General features: G+C 53.7%; 2 protein-coding genes across 13 annotated transcripts in view; one reads left to right on the top strand and one right to left on the bottom strand.

Moving 5' to 3' along the window:
• Positions 1-136: 136 nt before the first annotated feature.
• On the top strand, positions 137-8,568 carry Rgs11 (regulator of G protein signaling 11). Of its 10 annotated transcripts, none has more exons than XM_048436079.3 (17): positions 137-469; positions 716-812; positions 882-932; positions 1,011-1,117; positions 1,677-1,728; positions 1,833-1,891; positions 2,270-2,346; positions 2,504-2,585; positions 3,069-3,137; positions 4,683-4,706; positions 4,781-4,842; positions 4,938-5,051; positions 5,142-5,257; positions 5,384-5,471; positions 5,550-5,688; positions 7,570-7,652; positions 7,740-8,568. In XM_048436079.3, the coding sequence occupies exons 1-17, from the start codon at positions 137-139 to the stop codon at positions 7,852-7,854; spliced, it is 1,668 nt and encodes a 555-aa protein (XP_048292036.2). In that variant the 3' UTR covers positions 7,855-8,568. The 10 variants fall into 10 exon arrangements, 8 of the variants coding, with proteins under 8 accessions (XP_048292036.2, XP_085550944.2, XP_087766853.1 ...); XM_085694818.2 differs by having other exon boundaries at positions 2,504-2,600; XM_087910727.1 differs by lacking the exon at positions 716-812 and having other exon boundaries at positions 1,013-1,117; positions 2,504-2,600.
• Positions 8,569-9,828: 1,260 nt separating this feature from the next.
• Fam234a (family with sequence similarity 234 member A) overlaps positions 9,829-12,469 on the bottom strand; it is a 30,557-nt gene continuing 27,916 nt past the window's right edge. For 2 of the 3 annotated variants that reach the window (XM_087910730.1, XM_087910729.1), the window contains 5 exons: positions 12,295-12,435; positions 11,899-11,974; positions 11,554-11,709; positions 11,005-11,107; positions 9,829-10,916 (listed from right to left, as the gene is read on the bottom strand). In XM_087910730.1, the coding sequence (XP_087766856.1) occupies positions 10,705-10,916; positions 11,005-11,107; positions 11,554-11,709; positions 11,899-11,974; positions 12,295-12,435 (688 nt within the window). In that variant the 3' untranslated portion in view covers positions 9,829-10,704. The remainder of the gene's footprint in view (positions 10,917-11,004; positions 11,108-11,553; positions 11,710-11,898; positions 11,975-12,294; positions 12,436-12,469) is intronic. The other variant, XM_087910731.1, reaches the window with a different exon arrangement.

Genomic DNA, 12,469 nt, shown 5'->3' with positions numbered 1-12,469 from the left:
TAAGGGCCCATGGATGGAGTAGTGCCTACCAAGAACCTAAATCGCTGCTCCTAACCTGGTCCACCTAGTCACAGACGCCTCTGCTGGAGTCCTCCATCCCTTCTAGGGTTCATCCTTTCTTACTGTCTCCACCCTGATGAAAACCTGTCCTTTTAGCTTCGGTAAAATGTCCCACCTCCAAGACCAAGCAAGCCTTGAGGTAGGTAGCCACCAGACCAAGGCAGGTTCCTTGCTTGGCAGGCATCTGAGGTTTCAGGCTGCCCCCACGGCAGGCTATCCCAAGTCACAGCCCGAGAGAGCTCCGTTGACTTGGTCGTGCGTGCGGAAACCTGTGCTCACACGGTTAACCTTAGCGGGAGGGGCCGGCAAGGGGCGGGGCGTCTCCTCTCCGACGTCCGCCATGGCCACGGTTACGGGCTGCACACCCCACGGCCGGTCCTCCCGCATGCAGAGGCCACATCTCAGCAAGGTGGGTCCTTGGCCTGTGGGCATAGGGTTTGGCAGGAGGGGGTCGTGGAATGCAGCAGGAGAGGCGGGTAAAGAGCACTGGGGAGACCCGGGAAAGCACTGGGAGTTCAGAATGACAGCACTGGGTGGCCCTGGTCCGGGCCTTTGCTGCTTCAGTTTGTTATCCCCGCACGGTGGCCTGGGGAACCTGAGGGCAACTGCGCCAGATCTGAGTTTTTCCCCCTCCACCTCCCGCGCTCGCTCTCAGATGGAGCGGATGATCCTGAGTATGCAGGACCCTGACCAGGGCGTGAAGATGCGGAGCCAGCGCCTTTTGATCACCGTCATTCCCCACTCGGTAGCGGGTGAGGCTCGTGGACACCCTGGGGGAGCAGGGCGCCGCGGTCTCCGCCCACTTCGCCTCTCCCGTGCAGGCAGAGAAGTCGTGGAATGGCTGGTCCAGAAGTTTTGCATCTCCGAGGAGGGTGAGAGTCAAGGCACACGGCGAATCGGGGAGTGTGGAGGGGGAGGATGGCGGAGCGCTTAGTTTTCGTTCTCGTCAGAGGCCCTGCACCTGGGCACACTCCTGGCGCAGCACGGCTACATCTACCCACTGCGTGAGTCCCGAGACTTGACGCTCCGGCCCGATGACACGCCCTACAGGTTCCAGGTCAGGCCCAGGGTAGCAGGGTGTACAGCCACCAGGGGAGGTGTGGAGCTTACTGGGGTTGGATCGGGGATGTTGAGACATACTAGACAGGACCTGTACCCTCCCCCAAAAGAGCTGGACAGAGGCAAGTCAAGGGAGCTTCAACTTTCTCGGGCTGCGGCAACCATGCGAAGGGCAATGTGTGGAGCATTTAGCTGGAGTCCAGCAGCAGGTCTCAGCCTTGAAAGATAATCTGCTGGTGTTAGGGGCCCTGCACCGCCATCTGTGAGTCCAGGTCACCCCATGCTCAGACCGTGACGACATCCTTGGGTTATCAGGCTCCACTTCTTTCCCAGTCAGCCTGGGGAGGTGTTCAGAGTCACGGAAGCAGTCCCTTTTCAGGACCCCAAGGAACAAAGTGGCCTCAGTTCCAGGTAGAAAGAATGGGCAGTGGTCAGCGGGAGCTTCCAGGTCAGGATGCACTCTCTGACGAGCCATAGCTAGAAACCATGAGATAGTAGGGAGTAACTGGGAGAGAGATGAGAAGGTCTTGGACTTCATTTTCCCTGCACAACACAAGACACCCTACTTCTGGACAAGCACTCTGTGGCCAGCTGCTGAGCTGGACTATGGTGAGTAGGGTGGCTATAAATCCAGTCTGGGAACTGGGTACCAGGGCAGGGCCATAGGGTTTAGACCCTGATGGCTCCTGTGCACTATGTCCCTATCCTTCCAGCCATCTACCTGGCTAAGAAGAACATCCAAAAACAAGGGGCCCTGGTGGACTATGAGAAGGTGGGACCTCCAGAAGACTAAGGACTTCCAGCACAGAGTCACCCCTTGAGCCCACGGCATACAGCTAAGGCCACTAGACAGTGCACCTCTACTCAGCCCCTGCCGACTCACTGGGAAACCCCCATTCCTCTAGGGGAGGCTTAGGGTTCCCAGAAGAGAAGGCAGCCCCAGTTTAAAATTCCCATGGGGTGAGCTGGTTTCTGTACCAGGTGGACGGACACACACACATACACACACACACACACACACACACACACACACACACACACCATTACACTAAATCCCTGCAGTACCCCTGGGAGCTGGGGTCTGTGTTCCAGAGCTAGGCCTGAGTGTGGGTTACCCACTTTACCCACTGGATACCCTGCTGCCCTCCAGGAACATTATGCCCAGCTGCACAAGAAGATCAACCATGCATGGGATCTAGTAGTGATGCAGGCTCGAGAGCAGCTGCGGTGAGACACCAAACCACAGCTAGTGGGACACTGAGCTTGGAATGTTCAGGATGGCGAGCTGGGCACTGGCAGCCCTGGGGCCAAGAACATCATATCCCAGGCTGCACGGCCTGCCCATGGCTATGTGTGGGGATCAGCTTCCTTTCCCCTCTCCCAGGGCAGCAAAGCAGTGCCGGAAGGGAGACAGGCTGGTCATTTCGTGTCAGGAGCAGACATACTGGCTGGTGAACAAGCCCCCTGTGAGTCCTTGTGTGGTAAGGGCAGAGGAGTTCTCCTGGTTGTCAAAAGAGGTCTGTGTATGTTGCTAAAAGGCTCTCTCAAAACTGCTGCTTAAGGATGCAGTGTATTTCAGGGTCTGGGCGGTGACAGGAAGTTTGTTGCATCTTGGTTGAGAATATATAGGTGACATGGTTAGGCCTGAGGCTGCCTCTTGTCCGGACCACAGAACAAGTCAGCTTCAGTAGTGCTTGGGAGACACACAAGGTGGGGCTGAGCCCAGCTGCAGCAGAGGGACTGGGTTTCGGGTGGCAGTGCCTGGGAATCTGGGGTCCTAGCACATGGCTTGAGGTCTGCTTACTATCTGAGGGGATCACCCTGAGTCAGGGTGGGTAGAGAGATGGGATTCAAAACCATGTCTGGACTCAGTTTCCATACCAAAGAGTAAAGGGTATTGAAACCTGTCAGGAGTAGGGGGCTTAGCACCCCATCTCATCCTTCTGCAGCCTGGGGCACCTAACATTCTAGAGCAAGGTCCTGAGAGGGGCTCTTACAACTCCAGCAGAGTACAGATGGTAAGAGCCTCATATTCAGTCCCAGCACCCCCACTCCCTGCTGCTTGAACGCTAACACACGCCCTTCCACTTAACCCACTTCAGAGATCATTGCTCTGCTCATCCATCCGTTTATCCTTTGATCCACCTAAATGGACCTGATGCGGCAATGCCAAGGTCCCTATTTCTCGCTGTGCCTGGTCTCAGTACCGCCTACGTACCACTTCAGGCTACCTTAGTAACTTTGTCCTTCTCCTTTCTCCCACCTGCTGGCTGCCTTGGGTGCAAGTAAGTGGTGGTCCTGGGCGGGGGGGTAGGCTCTTCCTCCAGGCTGAAACAGCATCAGGGTTCCCAGGGAGGTGAAGGGATGACAAGCAAGGCTATGGCTTGGGGAACCTGGGCCCCCAGGCACCTCCCTCCAAAGCCTCTGGTAACATCCAACCTGGAGGAGGTGGGATCCAGCACAGACCACAGACGGGTCCTAACAATGCAGCAGCAGCAGGCAGTGAGGCGTCAGTCACCCCCCACCTAAACCACATTCTAGAGCAGATTCTGTTTTTCACAGCACCTGGCTAACTCAGCCCCTAACCTTTCTTCCATATAAAAGCAGAGAGACTAGGATGAATGTTGGAAGCCAGGGGCATCATCCACCCCAGTCCTGGGCCCAGTGTGGCTAAGAAGTTGGGAATAGTTGGCCAGTCTATTGGATGACTCCTGCAGTCAGCCATACAGAGCTGCCTAGATGTGCCATGACTTAGTCATACCTGGCTCCCCTGAGAGGAGTTTTTTCAGAAAGACTTTAAAGGCCAGGCATGGTGGTATGTGCTGTTACTTTCAGCACTTGAGAAACAGAGGCAAGTGGATCTCTGTGAGTTCAAGGGTAGCCTGGTCTACAGAGTGACAGGCAGGACAACCAGGGCTACATAAAGAGACGCTGTCTCAAAACAAACAGCCAGGCATAATGGCTCACATCTTCAGTCCTTGTACTTGGGAGGCAGAGGCAGGTAGATATCTATGTTCAAGGCCAGCCTGGTCTACAAAGGGAGTTCCAGGACAGTCATGTCAGCCAGGTCTATTACACAGAGAAATCCTGTCTTGAAAAAAACAAACCAAAACAAACAACAAACAAACTAAGCATGATGGTAGACCCCTCTAACTATTGTGCTTGGGAGGTGAAGGCAGAAGGATCAGAAATATAAGGGCATCCTCAACTACATCGTGAGCTCAAGGCCAGCATGAACCGAGGAAAACCCTGTCGCAACAACAAAAATATCTCAAGTCAACAACAAAAATATTATGGCAGGTTAATAACAAGTGAAGACTTTCTAGGTAGCTGGGCTCAGGGTTTGGTAGAGCATCTTCAGAGTCTCTAGATAAAGACTGTCAGAAGCCTCCCCTAGGGCTAGAGCTACGAGGGGGGGACTCCAAAAGTTGGGGGCTGGTCTGAGCCACTCTTTGCTGCATCCTGGTGGGGCAAAGTCTCAGCTCTGGTTGGTGGCATAGGAGAATTCCTGAACCCCAGAAGGCTGCCTTGTAACTCAAGCCTCCCCTGTCTTCCAGACCTAGAGCTCGGATTTCTATAAGTGTGAGGTAAGTCCTAGAAACTTGGGGGGTAGGGATTCCCCTCCCCTACCACAGGCCCTGACTCAGCTCTGGTGTCTTAGATCGAGCGCTTCAGGAAGGCATTGGGCAGGAACCGGGTGAAGTCCTCTGTCTGCCTCGAGGCGTGAGTGAGGGGCGGCAAGAGACCCTCCCAACCCAGACCCTTTATAGAGCTCCTTGTCCTTAAGGCCATCCTGCACTGGTCCCTGGAACCCCCAGGTACCTGAAGTTCAGCAGCCAGCATGGCCCGCACGATCCTATCATGTCAGGGTGCCTGCCCAGCAACCCTTGGATCACAGACGATGTCACCTACTGGGCCATGAATGCACCTACGTAAGCCCTGGGTGTTCGGGCAGTCAGTCACTTCTAGACTGTTAGCAGGATCAGCAGCCCACTCTCTTGTTCTCCTCTCTCCCTTCCCAGGGTGGCTGCCCCCACAAAGCTCCGTGTGGAGCGATGGAGCTTCAGCTTCCGGGAGCTCCTGGATGACCCCGTGGGGCGTGGCCACTTCATGGACTTTCTCCAGAAGGAGTTCAGCGGTGAGGAGCCTACCTTCCTGCTATAGACACCCTCGAGGGAGGGAGGCCACTGCCTGGGACCCTGCCCCAGGCTTTCTCTAGCCTTCTCAGTGGGAGTCCTAGCCCTTATTGCTGCCCTATCCTCAGCGGAAAACCTCAGCTTCTGGGAGGCATGTGAGGAGCTGCGCTTTGGCGGGCAGGCCCAAGTCCCTGCCCTGGTGGATACTGTCTATCAGTAAGTGTGTGGGAGGGGAAGCTAGTTGGCCATCGCTCAGGCCCAGCATGGGCCTGCTCTGTACCATCTGTGTCCCAGGCAGTTCCTGGCCCCCGGAGCTGCCCGCTGGGTCAACATTGACAGTCGGACAATGGAGGGGACCCTGGAGGGGATGCGCCAGCCACACCGCTATGTCCTTGATGCAGCCCAGCTGCATATCTACATGCTCATGAAGAAGGTGGGCACATCCTGGTGTCGCTGCTGTCACAACCCTGCCTACTTTGCTTTCAGTTGTGTTGGTTTTTTATCTATTTTTCTTCATAAGGAGCAAGCACAGCCTCTGCCACTCACTGCCCTGGTTTCAGTAAACCAGTGTGGTGGCGTTCAGACCCCACCATTGCCTATTGCCTTTTGACTCGGCTGTCCGTTCCCCACCCCACCCGTGTGTGCACTCTCTGGTCATCTAGTGGTATAGATGGACTCAAAACTTGATTCTTTACAGTACTGATCAGTTTTAGAACAATTAGCTGGGTCCTTAGTATGTGTTCAGAGGGGTTAGCAAGTTTTATTAGTTTGACCGAGTCGGGGTCTCACTCTATAATCTCTAACTATATATAAATGTCCAGCTTGCCTTTGGCTTGTAGGTGAGCCTCCTGCCTCAGCCTCCTGATGTCGTTTAATACTATAATAAATAAATAGATTTCTTAGGGCATGGCACTAAGGAGTCAGAGGCAGGTGGGTCTCTGTAAATTCAAGGCCAGCCTGATCTACATAGTGAGATCCTGTCTCAAAAACAAAAACAAAAACACATGGATTTCAACATATTTAATAAGTTCGCACACCTTTAATCCCAGCACTCGGGAGACAGAGGCAGGCAGATCTCTGTGAGTTCGAGGCCAGCCTGGTCTATAAGAGCTAGTTCCAGGACAGGCTCTAAAACTACAGAAAAACCCTGTCTCGAAAAACCAAAAAAAAAAAAAAAAAAAGAGTCATCGTTATCATTATAGCCAGTCTCCTGTAGTTCAGACTGGCCTTGAATTTGCTATTGCTATGGATGACACTCCTGATTCTTCTGTTTCCATCCTAGACCGCTAGGATTTCAGACATTCATCATCATACCATTAAAAAAAACCATTGTTTTCTCCAAAAAAAAAAAACCAAACAAGCAAACAAACAAAGACTAAAAAACAAACAATAAAAAAATCTAAGGTGTGGTGATGCACAGCTTTAATCCCAGCACTTGGGAGGGAGAGGCAGGTGGATCTCTTGGATCTCTGAATTTGAGGCTAGCGTGGTCTATAGAGTGAGTTCCAGGGCAGTCTGAGCTACACAGAGAGACTCTGATTTGTGAGTTCTCCCACTTGGACTCAAGCTGACACCCCTGGCCTGGTCATCTTAATGATCATTTAGTGACCCCCAGCCCTTGTTGGCTCCTGCTCTCTGGTGTGTGTGTGTGTGTCTTTTTTTTTTTTTTTTTTTTTTTTGAGACAGGGTCTCTCTAAGTTGTTCTGGCTGTTTTGAAACTCACTATGATATAGACTAGGCTGACCTTGAACTCAGAGATCCAGCTGCCTCTGCGTCCTGAGTGCTAATGGCAGGCACCACCACACCTGGCCTTAGTGAGGGTTTTTGTAGGATTTCTCTATTTTTCTAGTGCTCTGTCCTTTAAAAGACAATTCTTTCTTTATAATCTCACTATGTAGCCCAGGCTATCCACGAACTCATGCTCCTCCTCCTTTTGCCTCCCAAGGGTTAGGATTACAGGTGTGAGCCATCAAGCCTGGCTCTGCTGTGCAGTTAAAAGCCACATCTCTAGTAAAAGCCACGTCTCTAGAGAGAGGTGGGAGCACTCTGGCTCCTCATCCCTGGCTGGAGATACCGGTTCATCCCTCCATGTGTGAATACGGTGCCTCTTGCCCATGTTTCACAGTCTGGTGGCCCCACCAGATGGGTGACAGGTCTCTCTGGGTCTTGGTTTGGGCTAGGGTTTGGATAGTTGCCCCCACTCCCAGCACCCTGTCCTGCATGGTCTATGAGCAAGAAGATGGCTGGCCCCAGAAATGCCTGACTGGACCTGGCTAGGAAGTGGAAGAGTCAGACAGGATGCTGTCTCCTGCAGGACTCCTATCCGAGGTTCCTCAAGTCTGACATATATAAGGGCCTGCTGGAAGATGCTGTGATTCCGCTGGAGACGAAGCGCAGGTGAGCCATGCCAGGATCCTATATCCACCGAGCAGGGAGGGCCCTGCAGAAAGACGACCCAGGTCCTCAGCACTTTCTTATCCCCAGGGCATTTCCATTCTTGCGGAAGCCTCTGCACTCAAGCCCCAGCCCTGTTCTTCAGTCTACCCCTGGGGAGCCTGCAGCAACCAGCGCCCCTGCAGGTGGCAACCGGGAGCAGTAATTGGATCTTGCCAGTCACCTCACTTTTCCATTACCTGCCTAACACCCTGTGGGGTCATGATCTCCTGGATACTGGGCTCCCAGCCAGTATCGCCCTGTGGAGAGAGCCCAGCCTGGCTATAAGGCACTTGGGCCTCCACTAAGGAAATCCTCCCCTGCCTAGAAGGGACTGGTCTAGCCGCTGATTCCTAGTGAAGAGATTTCATTGGCTGAGCCTTACCAGGACAGGACTTGTTCCTAGAAGGCAATCCTCAGAGTTCCTGGTACTCTGGCATCTTAAGTTCAAGACTAGGTGGTCATCTTTTCTCTAGAATGTCAAGTTAGTGATCTGTGAAGAGATACTGGTCTCTGGCTATGCCATCCTATTCAGGAGGGCTCCACCACGGTGTAGGTTCCTTGTTCTGCTGGAGCTTCTTAGTAGACAGTATCTGCAGGTACCACATTCACCACTGTACATGGCTTCTCTTCCACCTGTCTTACCGGATCTGTAGAAAGGCAGCTCCATGCTACTGTTCTGGTTGTGATGCTCCCAGACCCCTAAGGGCAGGTCTTTGCCAAGGAACAGTTTCCCTCTCCAGGCTGTCCCAAGCCACTAGCATTGCCATCCCTGCCCCAGAACTAGAGATACCTTCTGCCATGCAGCTCCCACCAGGGTTGTTCTCCAGTCTCTGCTCACTACTCCTTTCTTCAGAAATAAAAGATTCAAGCCCTTGCATGTGATGTGTGGCATCTGTGGTGTAAGCATGTCGTATATATTGGTGTGTGTGAAGAGCCTGGGGGAGGGGGAAGATCAAGGGTATGGTTCTGGTATAAAAAGCAGCCACTACAGGTCTGGCAGGATGATTCAGCGGGTAAAGGTGCTTGCTGTCAAGTCTGATGACCCGAATCCCCAGGACCTACATGGTAGAGAGAACCGATTCCCACAAATTGTGCTCTGACTTCCATACATACCTCTACTAGGTTCGAGACTAGGTGGCCATCCTATCTCTACTGTGGAGGGTGCTCATCGTGCTTGGGCTGCTGAGTGGCCCAGTCCCCTCAGACTTTGGTGGTCTCAGTCTGCAGCCCTGAGGCCCTTCGTCTTAGTGCAAGAGAAAGCCAGAGACTTGTCAAAGAAGGTGTGAGCAGACAGGATGCTCCCATCTGTCCAGTGTCCCCTAGAGCAAGTGTGCTCAGCTGCAGGAGACAAAACCCAAAGCAAGCCCAGGGACCCTAAGAAACCTTGGGCAGGCTAGAGGGGAAACTGCCCGGTCCCTTAATGATCATAAACAGGCCACTGTCCTCAACAGCCACTAGGTGGCCTTCGGGGAGCAGGGTAGAGAGCACAACCCAGCCTAACTGGTGTCTGCCCTTTCACCCTGCACCTCATCCTGTGCAGTGGAGAGCCTGGTTCCTGAAATCTGGAGGTACACCCTTCTCCCGCATCGCCCTTCCTTCTCTGAGTGATATGTGTGCTGAGTTATTTTTATTTCTCAGGGTGGAGGGACCCACTTCCTGCCTTGAAAACACCTACCCATCAACCTCAGCCCTCGTGTTGACACCTCAGTCTTTTGGGCACATGCACACTTAAATTTTTAAACATGTGCAGTTATGAGAACAAGTTTATGTTGAGCAAATTCCAAGGTTCTCAGAAGAACTGATACTCTCAGGTCAAGCCCTGAAACCCTTCCAGGTTCTCCTGTGCAGTGACAGCCAGAGCTGACCTGATCTTCCATTTCATTACATTGCATAGCAGAACACAGAAGACATGATGCTAGGGTAGAGGTGCCTGCCGAGACAGCAGGAGCCGCTGTCCTGGTGACCATCCCAGAGGCTGTGCAGACTACAGGCTTGCTCCTATTAGGCAAGCCTGTGTAGAGCTCTCATTTTAACTGCCCTCTTAACCTTGGCTCTGAGACCTGGCAATTCCTGGTAATGGCTTAGAATAATCCCTTTGTGTATTGCAAGCCGAGAGACATCCAGACAGACTGCAGGCTCACAATGAGCTCCTGGGGCTTTCCCCCCATCAGTGCAAATCATTTATTATGTTGTTTTCCATGGTGGCTAGGGTCATGGGACTGCTTTGGCTACAGAGCTAGGGATCTGGTCTGAGCAGAGCTGTTCTGTTGCCCTTGGGCCTCAGGAGCAACAAGGCACAAGGTGAGACCTGTATCAGGTAAGCACCAGAGAGTAGGAAAAGGGACACGCCTGCTGTGCTCAGGAAAGGCTGCAGGGACTTTGTGCAGACAGCAGGTCCAGTGTACTGAGGAAGAGACAGACTCAACGTGTATTCCAGAGGTCCCTCAAGTGTACCCACAGGCTCTAGTGCAGAGAAAACTCTTGCTGCTCAGGAGACATGCTCCCTTCTGCTTTGTGAAAGCAGCTCAGGTTTCAGCTGCGGCCCTGAAGCCACCCGGGGCCCACCACCCTCTGAGCTCTGTGACTCCTGAGAGACAGTGCAAACAAGGGGAGAGCCAGGCTGGAAGGAGAGGGACGGACAGACACCACAGGCAGGGGCACCCTACAGCAGCGGCTTTTTCAGTGGAGTGTGAGAGGGTACGGAGGCACTAAGTGGGGGGCTTTCTGAAGGCTGGCTTGGCCCATACTGGCCCAGAGATACCACAGGGAGGCCTACTGGCCTTGACCAGATCACAAGGGTCACACAGTGAGACCTTTGAGGGAGGACATGGTATAGGCAGGAGACTGGAGGTGCCCCCAACATCCTTGGGTATAGCTGGTAAGGCCATAGCTCTCAGAGGGCCAGAATGACCAGGGCAAGCAGTGAGGTCAGCATGGAGGCTGAGGGTAGGCCAACTTTCCAGGAGGTTTTGTGTTCACAGTTGGAGTCTCCATCTGCTCCAGCTGCCACCACCTACACCTCACTCCGGTACCGCAGGCGGGTGAAGCGGTCTCGAATAGCCTGGTCGCTGTCTGAGCTGCTGTCGCCAAGGTGGACCACTCTACTGCTAGGAACGAGGTCTTGCACTTTGTGTTTGGTCACAGAGACCAGGCCAGGCATGTCTGAGCTTGGTGGGCCCGTCAGGAGCACATAGGCAGCATGGCGACTTGGCTCGAACAGGATTGCTGTGGGGGACAGGCAGTGGTGCTCAGGACTGGCCAGAGCAAACTAGCACAGGGAAGGTCCGGACCCATTGCCCGAGCCCATGCTCACCATCAAAGGCCACAATGTTGGCAGTCACGTTGGCTAGCTCCAGCAGGATGCCAGGCAGGGTGGGGTGGAACATGTACAGGCTGTGCTGCATGTCTTGGAGACCCTAAAGTGAGAACACAATACACCTGACCTGCCGCACCCAGGCCACCGCCACGTCTAAGTGCGCAGCCCTCAAGTTACCTTCAAAAGCGGTTATCCATGTGTTATCCTTGTTTAGACTATGTCTACCAGGGTCCCCCAGAAAGCCGTTTCCTGGTCTGTGAATATCTGCTAGCCCCTGCTTCCCCCACCTGAACCTGGTCCTTCCTGATGTTCATAAGCACCTGCCCTCCCAATTACAGGCCCACCCCACCTCCAAGATCCTTCTCCTGTAGCCCAAGGCATGCCATGATCCTCCCCCTTGGCATGGACCCCCTTTCTATAGGTCTGCTGCTCATGCAGTGGACTTCTGGTGGTCCAGTCCCTGGCAGCTTCCAAGGGGGATCTAGGTCCGGCCCTTCTGGCACCAGATCCCAACAAGAAGTATTCCCTGAACATATGACCCTGTACCATCTCATCAGCACTGACAAGCTCATGGAGGCCCCAGAAGAAGAAGGCTGAGCGGTGGTCTGCTGTCATCAGGCTTGTGGATGGTGGGCCCCCAGGTAGGCTTGGGAGGTGTTGGCTCCACAGCATAGACCCAGTACTGAGGTCCAGAAGTAGGATCTAGGGAGGGAAGGGACACTACTGGCAGACAGCCCCAGCTTGCTCAGCCAAGCCAGCCCCAAAGGTTGCTCTCTGAATCACCTCCCCATCTGAGGGCAGCAGCCTGGGGCTCAGCACTGTCTGCTTTCACAGTTTGTCATCAGCCGTTGACAAGGTAGATGCCCAATCCACACAGGAAGCCCAGCCTACCTGTCTATCAATACTGGTTCCATTTTCAATAACCACAGCCAAGGTGTCTGGTTTGTAGTGGCCAAGGATGGGTTTTCTGGAAAGATTAAGGAAGAAGACCTCACAGAAGGTCTTGGTACAGGAATCTGAGATGAAATTTCCATGGCTGCAGCTCCTGGGTTGGATGGGGCTACCCACATCTAGACCCAGGATGAGGGGCTAGTACTTGTGACCGACAGCTTCAGAAGCCCCTCCAGTGACAAAGAACAGATCCAGGGACAGCAAGGAGACCTCTAACAGAATCACACAGGCCTTGCAGTCCATTGTCCATCCCCCCTGCCAGTCAGCAGGACATGCTGAGGTCCTGAGCAGGCATGCATCCCCACTCACTCAGCAGCAACTGCACATACCACATACCTCAGAACCTGAGTTGCACCAAGGGTCCACCTGGGCACCAGATCTTGTCCATCCAGCAGCATACAGGCCTCAGAGCTCACAAGGAGCACGTCCTGGCCGGCTTTCCCTGGGACATTCATCAGGTAGCGAACTGCTCCAGAGCTAGACGAGGAGAGTGGAGGTGGTGGGGGGAGCA

Source organism: Myodes glareolus, chromosome 9 (genome assembly GCF_982192425.1).
Source record: "Myodes glareolus chromosome 9, mMyoGla1.1, whole genome shotgun sequence".
In the NCBI taxonomy this organism is placed as follows: Eukaryota; Metazoa; Chordata; class Mammalia; order Rodentia; family Cricetidae; genus Myodes; species Myodes glareolus.
The sequence above is the reverse complement of the archived record's forward strand: the minus strand, read 5'-3'. Positions and strand labels throughout refer to the sequence as shown.

Excerpts from the sequence above, each read along its gene's own strand:
- Rgs11 (XM_085694816.2), top strand. The coding sequence starts at position 137 with ATGAAAACCTGTCCTTTTAGCTTCGGTAAAATGTCCCACCTCCAAGAC. Across the intron at positions 1,118-1,676 it reads ACACGCCCTACAGGTTCCAG|ACACCCTACTTCTGGACAAG; the intron begins GTCAGGCCCAGG and ends GCACAACACAAG. Across the intron at positions 3,138-4,682 it reads ACTCCAGCAGAGTACAGATG|AGCTCGGATTTCTATAAGTG; the intron begins GTAAGAGCCTCA and ends TTCCAGACCTAG.